This window comes from Gavia stellata, chromosome 5 (assembly GCF_030936135.1).
Source record: "Gavia stellata isolate bGavSte3 chromosome 5, bGavSte3.hap2, whole genome shotgun sequence".
In the NCBI taxonomy this organism is placed as follows: domain Eukaryota; kingdom Metazoa; phylum Chordata; class Aves; order Gaviiformes; family Gaviidae; genus Gavia; species Gavia stellata.
The window spans coordinates 3,364,833-3,387,521 of record NC_082598.1 but is presented as its reverse complement, the minus strand read 5'-3'; the positions used below and the strand labels follow the sequence as shown (position 1 = coordinate 3,387,521).

Here is a 22,689-nt window from a genome sequence, read left to right as displayed (position 1 = left end):
CTCCTAAAAGCACTTGAAGGAGAGCGTTAGAGGAAATTGCTCAGGCCTTCAATCAAAGGCCGTTCCCCACCTCCCGAAGAGAAGACAGGCTCGGTGCTGGGAAAGAAATTTGCTGGTGGCATCTGCCCATTCTGCGTGGGAGCTTAAGGGGAATTGCTGCGGGTCCTGGCAGAAGACCCCGCGGGAAGTCCTGGCTACGTGACTCGCCCACCACCAAGCCCATCTTCTTGGGGTGTGGAGAGGGTCTCTGCTGCCCACAGAGGTTTCAGTGCCCCGCTCGTTTGCAAGGGGAGCGATCAAGAGGTCTTACAGCCAGCCGGGGGTACGTGGTCCCTCCCTAAGTAATGAGAGGTGGGAGCAGAGGGAAATTCATCCCTTCTCCCTCCCTGGATCAGCAAGAGGGGATGCAGGGGTAGAAACTTGCTGCCAAAGGGTCCTATAGGGTTAAGGAAGAGGAGAAATAGGGTGGATGAAGGCTCTGAGCAACGTGATATAACACGGAGATGAGCTCTTCTCCGCGCAGGGGTTGGACCAGATGGCCCCCTGCCATCCCTTCCAACCTCTGCTCCGCCAGGCTCCACGCTCGCTCCCTGTCCCTCCCTGGAGAACGAAGGGAACTTCAAGAGCTAACTCGCCTTCAACCCCAACGAGATGGCTCCCGGCCCGAATCGCTGCTCACCAGCAGGCTATCAGGAGAAGCTTTTGGGCAGGAGAGATGCTTGGCTGAGCCAGCGGCTTTGGGTTTCATCAGAGGCGACCGGGCTTCGTTAACGTCAAAGAATGAGACGGCTGTGCAGACGGGGAGCTCCTCCGGCAGCAATCGCTCCCCAGAGATGTGGGGCGGAGGAGGTGTGAGCGCTGAATCATGCCAGGATGGTTCGCTGCAAACACGACAACGCCACAGAATTAAGAGGATTTTTGCTGCCTCTGAATTGTGGGATTTTTAGGATTTTTTTTGCCTATTTTCTAACCGTTTATTATTTAAAGATGGGGAACTTCCTATTTCTGCTACAAAGGGAGATGGATTATAAACTCCCACTGACGCAGACAAAGAGCAAGATCAGTTCAGTGCTGATACAAAGCCGTGTTTCAGTTGCTTGATGAGACTGCTATTTTCTGTGACCAGAAAGCCACGAACATCACGGGTTGCTCAGCAAGTAGGTGCCTTTTAAGAGAACAAAGGTATCACAGGCAAAGGTGAGTTGAGTCAGCTGGAGACTCGTTAGCCCAGAGAAACTGGCACAGAACATCAGCGAGGAACGTCTGCTCCGCGGAGAGAAATTACCAATTAAGTGGCAGCAGCAGGGGTTTACACAGGTGACAAAACCCTCTGCTGTCACCTTACCCTGGGCACATCCAGGACATGCTGGAGACAGAATGTATCCCAGTGATTTTCCTTCTGGCTTTTTTCTAAACAGCTCTTTGAAGACCAGACCTCCTCACGTTTAGTTGTCTGAGCCTCAACTGTGTGACGGTGTCCGCAGCTGCTGTGACAACCCCCCTAAAACCTGTGGGTCTGCAGATCCTTTGTGTCGACTTACTTAGCTTTTTCCAGCCCATTTATTCAGTACTCTGCAAAGAGATTCACTCCACGAAATCATTAAGACTCACAATGAGACCAATTACGAGTCAGAAAGAGAATCTGATTTTAAACATAATTTTATTAAGGCTTAAATGTCTATCAGCCAGACGGGAGCTGGTCCAGTCACACGACATAAACCGAGAGTGACGTTTGGCGTAATGCGATGGCTTTTCTACAAGAGTTCGTATGAGCAGGATGAGATCGCTGCCGGTTACTCACGCATTAACCACGGCCTCTCTTTGCGACTTGCTGGACTCCAGAACGAAGGAAGGACGTGCTCCTGCAGCACAGCGAGGGCACCGCAGGGAAGAGGGGAGTGAGGCGGGGAAGGGGAGAAGTCAGGTAGCTTGCATGTTGTCAATCACAAGGACTTCGCCTGGTCCATGACCGAATGGCTGCTCGTCGAATATGTAAATGGTTTTAACTCACAGGGAAGCTAAACTCACAGTCCGAAAGGCACCTATGCTAAACCATGGAGCCACTGGGATGGTGGTAAGAGGGCGGGTGCGACGGGTGGAAATCAGTTCTGTATAAATACATATTCCTTGTTAAAGAAGCTATGGCTTTTATTATCCTCAGATCGCTTTGCTCTGGCGCGATGCTCTAACCCCCCACCCCCCACTACTCTGTAAGCACAAGAAGACCAAGTCCTCTCCGCCGTTACGGGTGCTCATCTGGCACGTTCTCCGAAGGCCTTCATCCTCCTACGGATCGATACAGACACAGGGAACAGCAGCGGCTCCTTGTTCTCATCCTCCCGGCAGGCTCGGGCAGCTGAGGGCTCAGAAGTGAACCCTCCTGACGTCGTGCGTGGCAGTCGACCTTTTACAACTCCCGCACAGTATCGATGATAGAGACTTCTGCTTCTCGGCCAAGCACGGGCGACACATGAGGTGGCCGCAGGGAAGCTGGTAAACGGGCTCCGTTTTGAAATAAGAGGAGAAGGTTTTGCTGCAGGAAGCGCATCCTTGGGTCTGGCTGCTCCTGCCGTGCTCTACAAAGGCGACAGGAGAAGCAGCTCAGTCGGGGGGGTGACAAGTCCACGCTGTGCCACCGCTTACGTGCCCAATCCTGCCTATGAGCCAAGGGCCCCGCTTTCTGTGGACACACAGCACAGCTGTAGGCGCTCACGGCTGAGGACTGTCGTCCGTTTTCTCTATCACTACCATAAGGAAAGGGAACGGTCTGGCTTCTGGGGCAGGTTGTGCTCAGAAGGGGCTGGATCACGTCAGCATTTGCACCATCAGGCTTTTAATTGAGGACAGATGACTGTAAAGGGCTTTTCACTTTTACTGAGACTAAATCGGCCTCTCTTCCGCTTTTCCAATGAATTAAAATCACCGATTCCCGAGTGAAAGGCTTTAGGTATCACTTTGCATTCCTGTCACACACTACCTATCAAGGGCTACTTAGTCAGCTCTTAAACAGCAGCAATTTTAAAGGGGACAGGAAAAAGCTTAATAGCTTAACGTCGCTGCGGAACAGCAAAAGCTATTCAGAGAGAGAGACAGCCACTGGGAGCTGCGCAGCCCCGGCCCTTTCTCAGGGTCACTTGGTCCCTCCAAACCCATTCCTCTGCCATGGGCAGGCAGCTCCTCGCTCAGGGGAAGAAGAGGAGCAAGGCAGCAGTTAGGGCATCGGCTTGCAGAGGGACATATAAAGGTTCAATGCACCCCGAAGAAATAATTTTGGGTATGCATATACAGCTGAATTAGCATGTCTAACCAGCAGGTGTGATGAAAGCCACAAGGACTCAACAGCCTGGCCTATATATATTCAAACCTGATGGGATTCTGGGCACAGACTTGGGTGGTCAGCCTGCGACGCTTCTACCGTTACCTGTTCCTGTTCAGGGTCAGCAGGCTACATGGTATTCGCTTGATTTACACCTCTCCAGCTGCATCTCCGCACCAAACTCATTCCCCACCCACGTGGAAACTCGCCACCTTGCTCTCTACAGCTAACCGGCAACATTTAAGCCACTCAGCCCAAATCGCAGAGCTCTGGGAACAGCCAAAGCCTCGATGTGGGGCGAGCTCTCAGTCTGAACTAACCTGGTGCAGGCTGGGCTGAGCACTGCGTCTCAGCACAACGCATCCGGGATCGTCCTTGGGCAGCGCAGACAAGCGACAGCCAACAACATGGGCAGATCATAGGACTCATGCTGAAGCCTGCTCTGACTGTGGACGTGGACAACATACCTTACTTTCTGGGGGTCAACAAGGTCTAACCTGCCTCACTGGGAGAATAAACCATTAAAACTGCTGAGATACAAAGGCAGTAGCTAGGGATTGCTAAGTAAAGCTTGCTGGGAGACAATATAATATTTTTATATTGAATATATAACATTTTGCAGTCTGAAGAGGCATAGAAAGATGCTGAGCAGCAGCACAACCCTGTTAACCCGGTCCCAGTTCTCGTCTCCTCTCCTCTCTCACTCGCAAAGGTGAACCAGAGGCGCTTGCTGCTTACCGAGGACGGTGCCCGTGCTCCACGAACTGCTGCAGCCTCCCTCGCTCTGCGCCTGCTGCTGGCTTTTCATCAGCTTGGCCGTAAATGAGGGCATTGAGCTGAGCGCCGAGTTCAAGGCAGTGTCCAAACTCTCCGACAGTTTTTGTTCGTGAGAGACCGGATCTGCAAAGAGAAGCACAAGCTCGAGAAGCGGATGCTGGGAAAAAGAACGCGCAACAGAAATGCTGCTTTGCCTCTGAACCTTTGGGACAACACTTGGGATTTTAGGAGCCCTGCCACTTGTTTTCTTGAGACATCTCTTTTCCCTGTCGAGATGTCAGGATGGGGATGTAGTGCCTCATCTCCTTTGTGTCCTAAGGATGAAAAGTCCTACAGATTACTGTCAAACATTCACGTCACGCCCCAGTGCCAACGAACATTCAGGTGCGGGCTTAGAGCTGCAGGTCTGAAAAAGGGCAAAATGCCAAATAATCCAGAAACCCGTTTCTCTCTGAAACCCCAGGCAGCTCCCTCAGCCTGCTCCACTGAGGGCCCCAGCCCAGTGCTCCCAGGCTTGCTTCGCACAGCTAACTGGGAACATTTAAGGCACTAACAAAATCTGGGGAACTTATTTTTTTCTCTCTGTCCCAGTTCTCAGTTAAGGGATAAAGCCAAAGGCACAGGGTTAGACCCTTCCCTGCAGCGTTTTATCCTGCGCAATACTGAAGGCGTTAATTAAGACTATGCATTAAGAGAATGTTGTCTGCATCACTAATTCTGTTAAATCCATCTCCCAAAGGAAGACCTTTGAATTAGTGCTGCGCATTTGCTACAGCAATCAAGGCTGATGAAATACTGAAGCATGAGCTCCCCGGGACGAGCACTGTGCTTTTATTTATGTATGGGCACGGCTCCCCCGGGAGCTCCAGGACCCCCCAGGGCAGTCCCTGCTCCTGTGAGACCAGGGCACATCCCCACTGGGAGCTGTTACACGCCTCTGCAGTAAGAATAACTAATGATTCCTCCTAAAACATGGAATGAGCTCTAGTCTGAGAGATCAGAGCAGAAATGTGCAGTCTGACTTCGTCCTACTCTTTCCGGCACCACCAAACATCAATTATTTTCTACCAAGTCTTCAAAGAATTTGTTTAAAAGTAAAGAACCACCTAAGCTTTTCCCTTGAAACATTTTTGGACAATTTTGGGAGGAAGACAACACAAGTGACAGGTACCAGCAGGCATGAACGGCAATCAGAAGCCGTGGGCCACCTTTTGACACGTTACAGACCACTAGTTTAGAGAACAGAAGGAAACTGAACTTACCTGCCTAGAGAGAGAGCCCTTACGCGACCAGAAGACACCCGTGCACCACGTATTTATACCGTCCTACTCAGACCAGACTGCTTGCAACAGACAGCCTCACAGACACGGCTGCTCTCTTCAAGCTCATCTAAATATGAGATTGCTAAAGACGTCTCTTGCCCACCTCCCAGCTTAAGTTTACTGTCCTGCTCCAGTGGGATTATTACCTAAAGCAGTAACTCAGTTTAACGATACCAGAGAGGAGATGTAAGCGTTGCTGTACAGTTATATCCATGTAACACTTGCACTGCCAGCAACTCCAATACGCTTCAGGAATTCCTGTGCCAACAAGGGAGAAAGCAAACATGGCAGAATAGATGTAGATTCGGGCGAAAGATCTAGCATGGAGTCAAGAGGAGCAATTGCTTGGGAGCCACGCTCTTCACCATGGACCGGAGGCTGAAGGTACTAGTCGTTAAAGAATAAACCACAAAGAGCAAACAGATTTTGGGGGGAGAGGTGTGAATCTCCTTGGTATTTAAACACAGATCACCTTTGCTTTCTCAAGACTGTCGCCTCCTCACCAGTCCAGCCTGCCCCAGCACTTGAATGCTGCTGGGTGGGAGCTGCTGGACCTACAAAGAGTATCCTACACTCCCACGCCCAGCGCTCGGTGGGTCCAAAGGTCTGTCTGCACTGCCGCAACACTGCCTTGGCTGCTGGTGAGAAGCCGTGCACAGCTGGGGACCGAGGTGGGTGAAAGCACTCAGCTTTTCAGGGAATTTATCTCAGGGTTGCAGGTCTGGAGTGTTTTTCTGCCTCCTGGAGCTTATGCCCAGCGGTGCTGCTACCAGATCTCTGAGAAAAGCAAGGATGAAAGGAAACCAGTGCCCATTTTCTTCCTCTGTAGACACAAGTCACATCCCTTGTCTAATGTCTCTACCCGATTTTCTGCTTTAACTAACTGCAAATCCTGTGCAAGTCTCTCCCAGCCTGTGCTGTCCTCTCCTCCCCGCTGCAAAGGCAGCACTGCCTGCAATTCCCTTGCTGCTGTTTGTTCCAGCCCTTGCGCTGCTGCACTAAGATTAGCATGGACTGGAGGTTGTGCAGCGACACGCTCCCCCAGCTCAGCCTCTGCCACAGCAAGAGCAGCCCTGTGAGAAGGTAAGGAGCCAGCGTGTCCCGCAGACACAATCTCTGCGATGACACTGAGTGCACAGGGAACCAGCTGCACCAAGAGCCCAGGCTAGCAGCACCTGGCTAGGGAAATCCAGGAGCAGGATTAGGGACCCATTCCTGCTTTCCTCCCCACCTCACTCCTTGTGATAAGATCCACACCAGCCAGGACTCCCTGTGCCATCGCCACTGCACCACCAGACATTTCTTTTCCTGCTGTTGCATATTTTCTTGCTGACGCAAGAACATACTGGATGTCTGAGATAATAAATCACTCATGATAAAGAAACTTCAAACCAGCACACTGTGAGAAAAATGTCTCCACAGGGACAGTGGCTTGAAAGCAAGGAGGAGAAAGGAAATACAAACTAAAAGGGAAACACAGCGACCTGAGCAAACAAGAGGGCTGTGAAACAGACTGCACAGGTAACGCAATGAGAACGACGAGCATAGAGATGAGAAAAAGTGAAACAGAGCAGGAGCAAACACCATCCAGGATGGCAGGTTGTGCTGAGGAGAGGGGAGGTGAATGAGACGATGACCTGACTTCCACAACATCTGTCAACAGCAAAATACAATGGCCTTAAAGCTTTCTAGAGGTGGGATGGGAACCTGTACTGGATCCTCCTGACTTGAAAACCTGGCCCTGGGCTGTCAAGACACTCAAGAAACACAAGTGACTTAGGGAGCCACGATACCTGTCGAACAGTCCATTTGGATCAAATGCGAGTCACTGTCAGTTTTCATTTTTTTAGCACTGTTCTCTGAGGTAGACGTGACAAGTAAGTTTGTAGAAGAAAAATAGGGTGGCGGCACGGAGCTCTGATCCATACAGTCCATTTTCCTTTTCAGAGAAGACATTGTTATGGAAGAAGGTACAAGCATTTCCGAGGCGTGAGCCCTCCCGAGCAGGTTGGTGCCAGGGATGCTGTGCTGTAAGAGGAAATGGTCTATCCTGGCCTTGAGGGTAGGGTGAGGTAGGGGCTGCGAGTGCTGGCTAAAGGCCACCCCAGTGAAAGGATCGCTGGGTACCCTGCCCCAAGATGCCTCACTCCGGTTGCATTTTTCCAAGGTAGTCTGGTCAATCACCTTCCCGGAGGGCAGGAGCATGGGGAAGGTCATGATCTCCAGAGTGATGGGGTCCAGGAATTCTTCAGGGATGTCCTGGACAATGTCCACCAGCTTGCGGAGGGTCTGCTGCTCGCTGTCGTTGGTGCTGAAGGGCACGCAGTCGCTCTCCATCGGCGTCCAGAGCTCTGGCTTGAGGCTGCCGATGTCCTGGGCGAAGAACTGGGAGGCCACCTGAAAGACACCCTCGATCACCTCCTGCGGGCACGATTTGGCAGGCTGTCCCCACACCTCCAGCCTCTTAATGCAAGGCAGGCCGCCTCCGGCCACGTGGGTGATGCAGATTTTTAAGTGCGACACATTGCTCAGTGAGGCGGGCCCTTTGTTCCAGAGGTCTTGAGATGCAGAGCCAGGGTAGGAGAAGACATTTTCCATCTGATGGAAGGGAGGCCTCGGCTTGAAGCCTCTGTGGCCGAACGTCACTTTGCTTTGATTTTTTAAGACAGCTTTGCCCACCAGTGTGAAAGTGTCTTTGTCCGACACAGGCTGACCGGCCAGACCTGAGAACTGACCCTCAGGGCTCTGCCAAGAGGTTTTATTGCATGAGGTAGAGGTGTAAACTTCGAGCCCGGAGAAGGTTTGGTATCCCCCAGATGAGATGTCAATATTAATTCTGCAGATCTCAATGTTGAAAGGAAAAGAGATCGTGACGTGGACTGGAGGTTTGATAAAGTATTCACTGCGGAAACCACGATTTCTCCTGGCAAGGTCTTCGGAGATCAGATTCTCCACTTCGTAACCATCAGCAGAAATCTGTGTTTCAGGAGAAAACTGGATTTAATTTGAAGTAAGAAAATAAAAGGAAACTAATTTCACAAGCACTTACGTAGATTCTCAAGATGACATCAACTAGGAACCAAGACAGAGGTTTCACATGCAGCTGAGACACCACAGGAGATCCTTGCTGCTGAGGCAGAGCAGACCCACTCCCACCCTCCTCCAGCCACGCGGTCCCATCCACTCTTCTCTGCCCCCTGTTACCTGGCCAGCCATTTGCAGAGCTGATGTAACTGCTAGAAGAGTGGAAAATCATCCACAGTTTGTGGTTTTGGCTGGGTCAGTGAACTAAATCAAGTGGGAGAGTGTGGCTGGGAGCAGAGCATGTGTGTGTGTGGGAGTTGGGAGTCTCCTCTTTCAACAGTGGTGAACCATTATGTCAGCTTATCCTGCTATGTGGAAATGTACTCCGAATCATGCAGTTACAGGATCCCAAAGAAACCTCTGGAGGTCAGGTAGCTGACTGCCTTCTCCCGCTCTGGGATCAGCCCTACCCGTCCCTGAGGGAGATCCTTCTAACCAGGCTGGAGCCCGCCCCATGTCTCCTAGAACATGCAATCCCACCCTCTGGTCTTCTCCTGGGCAGACTGGCTCTACCCATTCCCTTTCCTGGAAGCCCTGCGGCCTAAAAAGTCTGCAGCGCTTGCTAAATGAACAGGTAACAGCGAGGAGTATCTATTTATTCCACCTGCTTAATATGGTCACTCTACACCCTCCTGACCACAACAACTGCACCAAACCTCAGTAGCATGGCTGGGTCTCTCAACACACCACCTGCATGGATGGTCACACCAGTGCTGCTGTTTTTACAGCACAATACTTACAAATCCAAGCCCGTCTTGGATTTTGGGGTGTGAGTCGGTGGGAGACTTACAATTAAAAAATGGCTTTGAATTAAAAACTAGTTAGTATCTAAGAGATTCTGATGATGCTGGGTGAAAACTTAACTATTTGTGGAGTACAGTAACTTCAGCAAACTTGTCAAGAGCTGCATATTCTACTGGACAAAGGGAAAGCTGTAATATTGCAGGGAAAAAGGTATCTCAAGTCAAAGCATGCACACCCATAAGCACATAACATTGTCTTGTTATAAGATCCTGCAAAATCTGGGCTTTTTCCCTCCAACATGTAGTGTGTGCCACATTAGAGCAGTCACAGGAGGTTATACGGTGTTCTAACACTACCTAGCAGAGACTGACCAAAGCATAGAAAGGACAAACCAAATTTTGAAGAGTAACTTGTGGGAAAGCTCTCAATACTGATTTTTCAAAGTACTGAGCCTTCAGCTCCACTTTATCTTCATGTGAGCTGCAGATCCCGAGCACACAGACACAAGTTCTCTTAGTGCTCGCACATCAATGACTCTCCCAAGACCAAAGCACAAAAGGGGAAGGGGATCCAGGAGGACAGATTCCCAACATCAGTTCACAAAACCTCCTTGCTGGGAATGACAGGAGACCGGTGAGCTTGGAAGAGAAAGCTGTGAGCAAGACCACCCAAATCACAGCCCTCCCACATCACTGGAAAACGATTTTAGTCGACAAAAATGCTGTCAGCTTTGCAGACTAAAAAGCCTACACTTCACCTGCAACTGCCCTCCATGCTTCTGCCGCCAGTGGACACACACCGCCTCCCATGTTAAAATCCCTCTCCGAACCAGCCGGATCACACAAAATGACGGGAGTTTGCTGTGAGTTGCCTTTGCTTTGTTTTCTCAGGAAAGCCAGCCAAAAATCAGTCTTCCAGAAACACGGCTAATTATCACAGATGAGCAGCGACCAAGCCCTCCCCAGTCTCAACCAGTCCAGCATGCCACTTCCACCTAACCCCTCCACCCCTCCAGCTCCCTAAAACCCCACACATCGTTATTTTACCTTGTTGCAGTGAATTCTCGGCTTGAACTGTGGGAGACAGACGTTTATTACCATCTTGGCAGTTGGAGAGAGCTCAGTTTCTGAGCACCAGATTCAGCTTGTAAAAAAAAAAAAGCCAAATAAAGTAAACATCAGTGAACAGTGAAAGGATCTCGTGTTTCGGAGCCTGTATGAATTACAAACTCGGTAGTTCCTAAAATGCAGCTCAGATCTGAGTCCAGGAGGTGAAGGCAGTTAAACCCAAATGGCTGTGGTGGAGAGAGAGGACTGAGAGAAAAAATTGTGTTAATATAAATTAGTGAACCCTTGGAGAAACACCAAAGCGAAAATAGCTATTTTAACTAAAAACGTCTTACCTATGGATAGACTAGCAATTAGATCTGAAAGTTTATCAAAGATGCAGGAGGTTTTGTAGATACAGTAATGCATCAGAATATCACAGGAGGTTGTCAAAGGAATCGGTGTGAGCTCTCAGCAGCCTCAGTCAGACCTGGAGGACGTGGGCTGCTCTGTGGTCTGACCGGGGCATTCAGCACTGAAGCCCCTCACCGCTGCGAGGAGGAAAGAGCCGGTGTCCATTCCCACCGTGTGTTTTGCCTCCGTGCCTGGTTCCCCCCACATACCACATCTATCTATCTGCTGCCTTCAGCAGTTTCAGGCAAGACCTGCTTGCGCTCTTGGACAACACCCAACATGACAAGCTCAGATGGGGCCTCTTGGGGTGAGGGTAACACCAGTCAGCACTAACACACCGCTGCCACAAAGAGAAATGTTTCTTGAGGGCTTCGGGAGCCTCAGATGTAAGCTAAGATTAAACACAAATATTAATAATCGGTATTTAATAGCTCCAAGGGAGCAGAGGGCATTTAATAGCTCTGAGGGAGATTATCTGTGTTCTGAACACCGACCCAGCTGATTCTTCTGACAACGTTCATTAAAGAAACTCAAGTGAACGCACCTTCTTTTCCATTAAAAAAAAGTGACTCAAATTGGTTATATCAGATCCCTTTTAAGAATGAAATTATCTGCGAGGTAAGAGTTTTAACCTTACGTTAACCTTCGTTTTAATACGTCATTGCCTTGGGCAACCTTGCAAATCAGGAACCCACTGCTTCCCACTGCTTCCTTCAAGAACAAGCAGCCCTTTAATGATTTTCAACTGAAGCTGTTAGTTCAGCCAAAATGAAATTGGCCTTCTGGGGGCACGTCGGTCCGGCTGCTGGAACGCAGAGCGTTAACAAGCTCGCTCTGCCTGCCTGCTAAGGGTGTGGGAGCAGTCCGGTCTACGTGTGATTGAGCGCAACAATCTGAAATGAGAAATGTGGTATCCGAGGTACAAATCCCACATACAAAAATCCACACAATAGAAGCCAAGCCTGCAGAGAGCAGAGCTTGAAGGCTGCAATGCCAATGCTTGACTGAAGCAGGCGTAGCGGGCAAGATGAGCACCCCTTCTAGCCCAATATTTGGTCTGACAGCCCTCGGGAGCAATTCTTGCATCTCAACAGCGAACACAGGAACGGGGCAAGAACAAACGAATGCTCCTCCAATATTACTTCCCTGGTTTTCTGAGCCTGACAGGCTTCCAGTACAGGGCTGCCAGTGAGGAATTGTTCAAATAGGCTTTTGAACTGGTCTGACTTTTGGCACCCACATCTTGTGGGAGTAAGATTGCTGGTTTAACCATAGGCTGTGTGACAAAGCTCCAGCTTTTGGTTCATTTTGAACCCGTTGCCTGGAACATTAGCTTGGCTCTCCCATCACTGGTATTACAAAAAATGGCAAATCAACTCTCTTTGATCCCTTTCTTGGAATGACTCAAGATTTGCCCTTTCTTCTATTTCTCCTCACATCTGTTTTTCCTGGGCTGAAGAGTCCTCCATATCCCTTCCAACCAGGCCAGACTGGTGAATTCGCATTCGGCAAGTCTTGGTGAGACCTTCCCTGAATGAAGGCGAGCGAGGAGAGGCACCTTCAATCTCTGCATCCCTGCAAACTCAGCGCTTTAAGAACCCACTTCTTACAAACTGCCATCTACTGAGATCCTGCCTACGGATGCCAAGTTCTCCCGTGGACCTTGCGGTCGTGCAACCTCCTATTTGCAGCGCAGTCTCATGCCAGGCAAATCACAGACGGGCGCAAGCCATTCCTCAGGACAGACTCACGCCTTCTTCCAAGCCTAAGGCTATTACTGGGGTTGCATCCTAAATCTATCCTTTTCTACCATGCTCTTAATAATCTGTGGCAATTAGCTCTGGTTAATTACAAACAATTTATTCTCTCCCTAAACTTGCTCTCTTTCAATTCAGCTGCTCCTTGTTCTGCAGCATCAGCTATATATGTATATACACGCATGTTTCATAGGATTCTCACCTACCTGTTTGTGACCCTGACAGACTTAAACAGGCTAATTTTTCCAGGTTCAACATCTCAGTAAGAAAATGCATTATTCTGCACGTCCAAGTCACTGCTCCCCATTCTTCTGAAAACCTTTGCTACACTCTTGCTTCACAGCAAAAGTTGGTCACTGAGTTGCTTGTACCCACGGCTGTGGTTTTTGTACTCTTCCCATGAAAATGCAGCTCAGAAGTCAGACCGTGGGGATAAAGGGACAGATTAAATGGGAAACTGGAATGAGATTAGGGCTAAGCTTCCGTGAAAAGAGGAAAGCGAGAACTGGCTGGACAGACTGTGACAGGAAGGTAAAGGGCCTGGCTGAGGCCAGAGAAGCAGGCTGGGAACAAGAATCAGCAGGGACAGGCAGAAAGCCTGGGCTGAAGCAAGAGCTGGGGAAATGGAGACTGTAAAAAGCTCTGGAAAAAGAATGGGACGGGGCAGTGGATGTGGCTTCCCATGGCTACTGCTGCCATTATGCCCCAAGCTTCTGTGGAGGTCTCCTGTGCTAGTGACAACCCAGGCAGTTGTGGCACGAAGGAGGGTCTGAATTTACGAACACTTTAAAAATACGCCTACAGAACAAGTCATTACTTGTCAAAACAAATTACTCAAAGATCACAAAGGACTCAAAGACTATGAAGTGCCATTAGGTTGTCACACAACTGTCCCATCTCTCTTGGGTGCGTGCCTTCCCTAAGGTGAACGAAGATCTTTCGACTGTGGCAGTGAGACGCAGACCTGAAGGACTGTACTCTGTACTCTTCTATGCCAGCAAGATCCTCTGTGGTCTTAGACAAGTCATTTAAAACTAGGCTTTTTGGAGCTAGTCACCAAGTGCCTTCCTGGTGTCCTACATGCGACTAGGGAGCTGCCGCAATAAGGAACATGCATAGTGGACAATGAACTAGAGTGCTCTGTAACACCAAGTATTTGAGGGAGAGGAAGAAAACCAGCCTAGACATTTTAAATCAGGCAGCCAAAATGAGCTAATATATGGGATCTGCCTTGGGACAGCGACCTGCTTACAGCCACCTCTCTTCCCTACCCTCCACCTCAGTATGCCTCAAAACTCTGCACTGCAAAATAGCCAGAACAGCTTGGCTTTGCCTTTGCAGTGGGAATGGGAGTTTCACCTGCTGCTCCATGTGAAATAATCCCTGCAGCTCTGGTCAGATGCAGAGCCTGCCCTGTGCACCTCAGAAAATGTCCCTCCTCTTGGAGATAAACACCACCTGAAAGCTCAGGAAGAAGCCAGTAAACTCTGTCCTGAGAATGGTGTGCAGAAATCAGACACCGGGCCACATCCTGAGCAAGAAAATAACACGATGAGCCATGTGACACAGGGTGAAACCAGCAGCCTCCAGAGCAGATGCTCCACACAGCCAGAGTTTGCACTCTAGTTTGCACAGGACTCACCGTCACCCAGGCAGGGGAATCGCCTTGAGGTGGATTTGTCGGCCGCATTCGGCGGCAGACATTATCAACAGGATGCAAATCCTCTCTGCCAGGCACTGCTGAGAGCTGAGCACGAAATTAACATCTTAGGGTCAGAGCACCCCAACCCTCAGCCCCAGCTTCCATCTCACCGCTCAGCTTTCACGCTCTGTCCTGCTCATGCACAGCTCCTAAAGGAGAAACTCAGACAGCATGCCCGCCAGCCCCAGCTCTATGGTGATGGAAACAGTAAGGAAATACATATGTGTGTTCCTGGCACCCAGGTCAGCTTCCTGACTAAAAATGATCCCAATTCCCTCCCAAATATCACTGTTCTGCTGTCACAGAGTCACCAAATCAATTCACTTTCATTTAGGGCGGAGAAAAAAGTAATCATGGAGAAAAACGAACAGGACAGTAGTTTTTATTTGTCATGGAAGCATCTGAGGATCTACGTACAAAAGGAGAGCATGGGACATATGACTGTCAGCAGAGCAGAATTGGCTAACATAGCAAAGCAGCCTGAGCACACAGAGCACCTGCCAAAAACTTAACCAACACTCAGAGACCATTTTAACCAGTAATCAGAAAGAGAGATGCATCTGGGAGGCTGTGCCAGCCTCTAAGCAAGCACTACACCAGACTAGCCAGCCCTGCTAAGCAGTGCTGGGTCGAAGACTTTGTAATGGAGGTAGCTGAGCTTCTCCAAACGCGTGCGTTTGAGCAGAGGAAACCATTCCCAAAAGGGAAGCTCGACCACCACATACCCCAGCTGCTGTAGCTGCCGCCTTTTCAAGCAGTGCAGCCCCAGGAGTCGCTTGGAGCAGTAGCAGTAGTGGTTTCGGTTGGACACCTGAATAGCCAGTTTCACTCTCCGAGGCTGCTGATTCAGTGTAAGGGCTTCAAGACAGCGCCCCGATTTAGGCTCAACTTGCAATCTGGCATCTGTGATAAGAGCTCCACCTGAAAGCGCAGCACGATCCCCAGCGCGTGGTGTTTGTGCTTCTTCCCCTCCCTCCTGACCGGGAGTCCTGGCTTCATTTTCCACATCCATGGGTGACTGGCTATTACATCTCCCTGTTATAAGCTGAGTCATTAAGTCATCTGTTAGACTAACTCCGATGTCTTTTAATTTCTTATCTGCAATAGGGTCTTTTAAGTTGAAAGGGATGGGTTGTCCATCCATGGCCAAATGAACCTCCAGATCACTCGATCTCGTGTGAGGCAGGATCATGTGGTTTTTCACATACTCGGGGCCACCTAACACACTCTCGAGAAGAGACGTGGCTTCCACAATTTCAGGCCTGACGTAGATTTCCTGCTCTGCAAAATTCAAAACCATCTCGAGCATCTCTTGATAAAGCTGAGGTGGAAGGCGGCTGCCTTGGTAGCTTGGGCACTCAATTTCAACACTCTTACTAAGGGTGAACAGGTCCTTTTTGAGCTCATACTTACTACCTCTTGTTTTCTGCACAAACTCATCCCTCAAAGCATAATCTATCAGCTCCTCTGGGAAGCGTTTGACAAATGCCAAGCCAAGCAAAGCAGTAAGGAGATGCTCTGGAAACTTCCTAAATTCATGGAGTTTTCTATGCATCTGTTCTATCAGGCTGGAGTAAAACTCTTCCTCATTTGGAGGTTCATAGTCCAGGCATCCAAACGACCACAAAAACTTGGCAGCATCTTTGCTTCGGCAGTAAGTCACCTTAGGCGGCAAAGACATGGCTACAGCAGCCATAATGCCTTCATCAAAGTAGTGTAGGGATGAACAGGTAAGAGTGATGTGCATGATGCCCTGGATGTTTATCGTAGGAATCTGAGCGGGAATAACCTTCCCAAGTTCCTTCAAGAGGGGTAAGTGGTCCATGCGAGTGTAGCGGAGCATTTTAAGCACGTTCACCAAAGCATAAGTGCTCATGTCTTCCATCTGCAGGGAGACTCTGTCTGCAATTTTTCTCATGACGTGGTCAGAGATACCACTGAGGGACTTGAAGAGCCCTAAGCAGATAGCACCCACCTCCTCCAAGGTGAAAGCGTCCAAGTACTTCAAAATCATGCTCTCCACCTTCTGCGTCAAGTCCGCAGGTGACCTCCGGCCTTCACCTATGATATAAACGAGCTGAACAAACTGGGGCAAAGTGAGGTCTTTCCAGTGCATGTTGGCATAGCTGAACAAAATGCTCAGGTAGGACGGCACGCTACGCTCCAGACAGCGCCAGCAATCAGCCACCAGCAGCAGCTGGTCCAGGTTCATGTCCCACACGCGCCGGCAGAATTCGTTCTCGCACGCGTTCAGCAGAGGGTGGGTGGGTGGAACAACCAAACGAATGCAAGCCTTTAAAATATCGATGAGGTCGGAAGTACTGAACAACCTGATGTTTTTGACAGCATAACGACACAGCGTATTAAACCTGGGTTCAGACACCAACGCTGTGTGTTGTTCCGCTGGCAAACGACTCAACTTGCGAAAATAACCTGTGAGAGTGCCTGGGCTCTGTCTGCCCTTGCATATGGCCACACTGTGTAAAATCGAGTCACCTTCTTCTAAAGTAAGGGTGTCTACTGACTCAAACTTGTCATAGCTGAGAGATCTGTATTCAGGCCTCCCCTTCTGAAACATGCGAGGGTCCTCCTTGGAGTCATGCATCTCTGTTTTTTCCTTTTCTGCTTCCTCCTTGATTTGAGCCACAGAGAGATGTGCCAAGATGGTCTGCTCCAGGAACGGTTTGGACTCAGGTTTTGGCAGGGCATTTCTGATGGGTGGCAAAGCTTGAGAAGAGGCAGTACCGAACGTATGCTGAACCTGTGCGGTGCCAGGGCTGGTGAAAGTGTCACCGAGAGCCTGGCCACTGTTCCTAGCAGCGTGCTGCTGGGAGGCAGCTCTGCTTTTGGCATAGGCAGATGGATTATACAATACTCTGTAGTCCAGTGGATTCAGCAACTGGATCGTAGCCACAGATTCGGTTCCGGTGTTGGCTGTTTCCAGGTTCTCTTCCTTTTTCTGCTTACTTTTGCGGCTTCCGCTCTCGGCCTTGCACTTGGCTGTAGTCGAAAATGTAGTCACCCTGCTCAGTCTTGGAAATCTTCGGCATATTAGCACTGTAGCCATGGATCACAATTTACTGGGGTCAGAATTGCTTCCAGGTACTGAAAAAAGGGCAGACGAAGAATGAGTGGCTTCCACCTAACACGAAGCACTTTTTAATCTATCCTTTACACTACCAAAAGTGAGGCGATGCCAATGTTTCCCCTAGCCAGGGCGGCTGTTTCCCGGCAAAGCCATAAGGCAGCCGCTATCGAACATCATCTCATGCAAAGGCAGTTCAAGACAAGCACCCAGGTGACCTGACATACCTGAAGTCGGGGTACACGGCAGTTGGGTATTACCTACTACTCAGAAGCTGCAAGTAACCTGGCAGAGACTGTGGGAGCTAAGAAAAAAGTCATCTCTTTTTCATTTTTAAGGGACCCAAACTGCTTTCCTTTCATTCTAAACAATGAAAACTTATTTTTGCAGTAGAGCTGCAGCTTCAAGAGACTTTATGTATTCAAACAGAGCATTCTGCTACTTCGGTCACCACAGTCTGAAACACCAACCACCACCCGAGAAGCTGTCAAAATATCCAGGGTGCTGCACTGCTCTTCACACCTGGGGACAGTATGTGGAGGCTGTGAGCAAAGTCTCTGCAAAACCAATCCACAGAGTGAAAGCTGGCCCATAACCTGCAGATGAAGATTAGTTGAAAGGAGAAACGTGGCCCCAGAACAAAGTTGGGGAAAAGTACGGCAGAAACAACACAAATCATTATGAGATGCTACATCCTGAGCTGAGAACCAGAGGGAATAGAGCTTTATGCTTCAGACTCGGGAGTGTTTCCCATAGTTTTAGGGTACAGAAGGCTTAGAAATGCCAGGTGCCTTCCAAACTCCTGCCTAAACCAGATACAGCACAGAGGGTGAGGATGAGAAATTTGTCAGGAGTTAAGTTGCATGCTGCCACCCTGCACAGGCTGCCAAACAAGCCTGTTTACGATGATTCAGATGCTGATTAAAAAAAAGCACCAGGTCAGCGCTCTGTGTAACACACCCCTATCCCACCACGTGTGGCCAACCCCAAAGATGCATTAAAAACCAGGCATTTTCAATTTCTTTAAAATCCCTTGTGCTCTCACTACCATAGGGCACTGAGCAATCAAGAAAGCCAAAGCCTGGCAGAGACACTGCCACAACGATACGCCTTAGCTTCCGTGCGCCCCACATGGGGGAAATAAATCCTTTACGGGCATCCCTCTGAGCTCTGCTCATACACGCGGCTTCCTGATCAGGGCTAGATCAAGATGTCCCGGTGGTGCAGGCAAACTCAGTTTTGCAGCAGCAAAATGGACACTGTGGGGGAAGAAGAGGGGGGCTGAACGCTCTGGGTTTGGGGTATCTGAGTACGAGAGGGCTGCAGTGGGATGGGGGATCACAAGCAGCTTTGGCTGGACATAAGCTGGATTTTTTTTTTGAGTACAAGAATCCCCACGTCTCCCATGACGCATGACATCTAATAGATGATCTATTCCTGCATTGCAACGGTGAAGCATCGACTCCTCTCAAGGAAGGGTAAGATGGAAAGGGAGGGTAAGGGGAGAGGGAGGGAGGATGGGGGAAGTCCAAGTGATGGTCTTTGCTCCCTCTTGGTGCCAGATGTCGGGTGCTGCCTGCTGGGGGGATGGTTCCCTGCAGCAGCCTCGGCTGTCTCTTGTGCCCCCTGAACTCTCCCACAGCAGCAAAAGCAGTAACAGGAGCAGGCAGGCAAGACATCGCTGATCTGGCACAGGCACAAGCAGCCTGCTGCTCTCTGCAGGCTGCTTTCTCACCAGGTAGCTTTACCTCTGCCTTGTTGGGGCTCAGCTTCTGCCTGAGGACAGGATCTCAGCACAGAGTTGGCATGGGAGTGCTCCTGACCTGCTCCAGTGCAAAGTCAGGTGGCTTAGTTCAGCCCTCTGAGATCAACCGTGTCGACTCGCACTGAGGCAGCCGAGGAGATCTCTCACATCCTCTGCTCCGCAGGCAGAGCTTGGGGGCAGCAACCACCAGCTGGCAGGTGAGGAGAAGCTGCTGGAGCAGCAAACCTCTCAGCTGCCCCAGGTGAGGTGAAAAAAGCAACCTGGGTGGAGAACAGGGGGGTCCGGGAGAAAAAACAGAGGGAGGGCAAGCTGAAATGAAGATTTCTGGAGACAGCCACACAAGGAGGAGGGTACAAGAAAGAGGCCAATGCGTTTTTAAGGTTACTAGTAAATGGCTGATAAATATTGTGAGACACTCAATAGCTGCTAAGCTTGCCAGGCACCTTATTTGAATCTCACGGTACACCACAAGGCAGCCCCCTGGTGCAGATCAGGCTCTGCTCCACAGACCCCAGGCACTGCTGACCCTTATGGCTGTGCTGCTCCCTGCTAGCTACGCAGCTGCAAGGCTGTCCCCTTCCTGCCTGAGAAGTCAAACCACAACAGGCAGGAGAGACTTTACCCCTTCCTGGCTGTCTTGGGAGCAGGGGAAAGGAAAAGCCCCCCCAGAATCTGGACAGCAAAACCCAAGCCAAGAGTTGTGACGCTGTGGCACAGCCCAGGCCTCACAAAGCCATCAGCAGCAGCAAGCATGAGCTGGATTTCAAAGCTCTCCCGTTTCGCACATAGAAATGTTTGATGAAAATATAATTTCTGGCTCTACTGGCTGTAATGTCCAGCCTGAACTGGCCACAAGTGACAGGCAGCTGTGAAGTGGGCAAGGCTCAGATCCGCACTGTGGCTGGGGGAAGGAGACCCCTTCCCCACTGGCATCGTCTCCTCTTCTAGCACCTCACAGAGCTTGTCGTAGTGGACACTCGGAGGGCCTGGTTCAAGTTGCAAAAATGATCTGGGACAAGAGGAGGTTTGTCCTACCTAGGCTTTCCGAGAGACTTTCTTGTCTGACTCTGTTTTGCATGCCCTCTATCTACTATTCTATTATTGAGAGACTAGCAAGCGCTATGGAGAGACATGCCTTTTATTTAAAACAAGTTCTATTTGCTGTTGAAAGGTGATACTACCTACGAAATCCAGCACTCTGCTGTTACCAGAAACACCCCTCTCAGAGACGAGAGCCCCACTTCAAAGACAGAGAACCAAAGTCACAGCATTCACACACCGAAGGCTTCGAAGGCGAACGTCGCATGCTGCTAAAAATACCATCCACGTAGTTTAGCGTTAAGCTGTTGACGCATTTGGGAAGCTATTCAGTAAAGAGAATATTCCTCTCCTCCCTTGCTCCAAATCCAGCAAAAAAAGAGAAGATCACGCACAGGGGAGCGAGGTCGGGCTGGGTCGAGATATTTCAAGCACCTTCGAAAGAACCAGGCTGTGTCCAAGTGGCCTTTTGCCCATGACTTTCACCCATCCCCAGACTAAATCTTTGTGATCTTTGAAGCTTCTACAGCATTTCTCTTCCAACTCAACCTACACCTCTCCTTGATTTTCTTCTCTTCCTGTTACCCTGAGTAAACAGCCTTTCCTCCTCCTCCCACCTTCTTGTTCAAACACAGCCAAACTGCCTCCCACCTCTGGACGAGTGTCTCCAGAAAATTCACTTCCAGTGACTCCAAAAAGCCAGTCAGAAAGCGAGTTTTGGAGGTGGGCCCTGCAAGCTGCGAATGCACTTTGTGGAGGTCCTCTGGGATGGAAACATCTTTGTGTATGTGTCTGCGTGTCACACTTGGAGCTGAGCTCTCAGTTGAGAGCACAACTGCACAGCTGAGCATCAGCTGAACACCAGGGAAAACAACATTCCTGGAGGGATGCCACCTGCCTCGGAGAAGCAGCTCTGCGAAAGGTGATATAAGTGCACTCTGAAATGCTGTTTTTGGTCCCTCTGAAACACGCAAAGGGGCTTTCAGTAGCCCTGGAAAACCCTTGCAGGACCCACGCCAGGAGACCACCCACCGCTGCAGCGCACCAACCCGTCCTCTGCTTCCCCCTACCCAGCACCACTGACAGCAAAAGGGCAGACGACACCTCCTCCATATATGTGAGGGACTTCAGAACTGAGCAGTGACATGTTGGGGTGAAACAGCTCGTTTTGGCCAAGAGCCCACAGTTAACACCTGCCCCTGGGCTGAAGAGAAAAATACCAGGAAAGGATTTTTTTTCCCCCACCGGATTACGACGTCAGAGTGCAAACCCGTCACTTTTTTGTTTGTCTGTGCTTTCCCCCCCACACTTTTCAGTCCCCGCCGGCATCAGAAGGCAGCAGGCACGATGAAAGGCCCGGGCACCCCCGGGGCAGAGCGGCCGCCAGGCAGGCAGCTGGCACCGCTGGAAACACGAGTCCCGCTACATACCCACGTGGATGTACCTCCCTCTATATAATATAAATATATTTTATATATATATAGACGCAGACGGGGCAGCGGAGCACCCGCCGCTGCTGTCCCCGGGCAGGGCGGGGGGCTTCGCGCATGCGCGTGTGCCCCCCCCCGCCCGCTGAGGGGGCGGCGCTGCTGAGGGGGCGGGAAGGGGAAGGGGAAGGGGGGAGGAGGGGGAAGGGGACGTGGCGGCCCGCGCTGCCCGCTCGCACTCACCGGGGCCCGGCGCCCGCCGCCGGCTCTGGCCCTGCCGCCCGCCAGCCCCTCCGCCCGGCCGCCCCCGTCGCCTCCCGCCGCTTCCGGCCACCTGACGGTGACGCACTTCCGGCCGTACGGCAGCCGAACTGCGCCCAGAGCGCGGCGGCGGCAGGAGCGGCGCGCGGCCGGCAGGTGGCGCCAGCCGCGCGCGGCGCGGCCCGGCCCCACGTGGTGTGGGGTCATGTGACACGGCGGCTCACGTGGCTGCCCCGGGGGGCCGTCATGGCGGTGCGGTGGCTCCGGGCCTCACCGGGGCCCTTTCGGGCTGCTCGATGCCGCCCCGGGGCGCGCTCACCTGCCCGACACGAGCCGCGGTGGCTGCAGGCGCGGAGGGTGCTGCGGGGAGCGGCCGTGAGGCTCATGGCTGCCCCGGGGAGCTGGGCCGCGGCCTGCAGGAGCCCCCCAGGAGCCGACCCCTGGGTGCCCCAGCTGCGGCCTGGCTGGGCGCGCCGGCCCCGTCTCCCTGGTGTCGTGCAGGGACTGCCAGGGCAGCCTTACCTCCCAGGGGGCGGCTGCTGGTTGTGGGCAGCGGGGCAGGGCCCGTCCTTGGGGTGCAGGGGGCAATGAGGGGGTCCCGGCTGGTGGGCAGAGCACGGCCTCTCGGAGGCTGCACCGTGCGGGCGGGGGTTGGGGTCGTGAATGGAGTGCGGTGGAGGTGCGTGTCTCGGCTGGTGCTCTTCATTGCAGCTTTACCAACAGGATCGGAGTGGTTGCGGTGGGAAGGGGCTTCCAGAGGTCATCTGGTCCAACCCTGTTGTGCTGGTTTTGGCTGGGGTAGAGTTAACTTCCTTCACAGCAGCTAGTATGGGGCTGTGTTTTGGATTTGTGCTGGAAACAGTGTTGATAAAGCAGGGATGTTTTAGTTACTGCTGAGCAGTGCTTACACAGAGTCAAGGCCTTTTCTGCTCCTCACAGCACCCCACCAGC

General features: G+C 51.2%; 2 protein-coding genes across 2 annotated transcripts; both read right to left on the bottom strand.

The window, feature by feature from the left end:
- Nucleotides 1-1,697: 1,697 nt before the first annotated feature.
- UBOX5 (U-box domain containing 5) lies at nt 1,698-21,745 on the bottom strand. The gene is made up of 5 exons (XM_059817870.1): nt 21,721-21,745; nt 10,290-10,386; nt 7,209-8,391; nt 4,055-4,216; nt 1,698-2,576 (listed from the first exon to the last, which is right to left on the bottom strand). Exons 2-5 carry the CDS (start codon nt 10,341-10,343, stop codon nt 2,365-2,367), a joined length of 1,611 nt encoding a protein of 536 aa, XP_059673853.1. The 5' UTR covers nt 10,344-10,386; nt 21,721-21,745; the 3' UTR covers nt 1,698-2,364.
- Nucleotides 14,553-21,760, bottom strand: FASTKD5 (FAST kinase domains 5). Its single transcript, XM_059817869.1, has 3 exons — nt 21,721-21,760; nt 15,144-17,267; nt 14,553-15,083 (listed from the first exon to the last, which is right to left on the bottom strand). Exons 2-3 carry the CDS (start codon nt 17,227-17,229, stop codon nt 14,764-14,766), a joined length of 2,406 nt encoding a protein of 801 aa, XP_059673852.1. The 5' UTR covers nt 17,230-17,267; nt 21,721-21,760; the 3' UTR covers nt 14,553-14,763.
- Nucleotides 21,761-22,689: the final 929 nt, after the last annotated feature.

Bases quoted from the DNA above. Each gene is read 5' to 3' on its own strand.
- UBOX5 (XM_059817870.1), bottom strand. From the start codon at position 10,343: ATGGTAATAAACGTCTGTCTCCCACAGTTCAAGCCGAGAATTCACTGC. The intron at 8,392-10,289 runs GTAAAATAACGA...CCTGAAACACAG, and splicing joins CGAGAATTCACTGCAACAAG to ATTTCTGCTGATGGTTACGA. The intron at 4,217-7,208 runs GTATCGTGGCTC...TTCTCTTTGCAG, and splicing joins CCAAATGGACTGTTCGACAG to ATCCGGTCTCTCACGAACAA.
- FASTKD5 (XM_059817869.1), bottom strand. From the start codon at position 17,229: ATGGCTACAGTGCTAATATGCCGAAGATTTCCAAGACTGAGCAGGGTG. The intron at 15,084-15,143 runs GTCAGGAGGGAG...CTGCGCTTTCAG, and splicing joins AAATGAAGCCAGGACTCCCG to GTGGAGCTCTTATCACAGAT.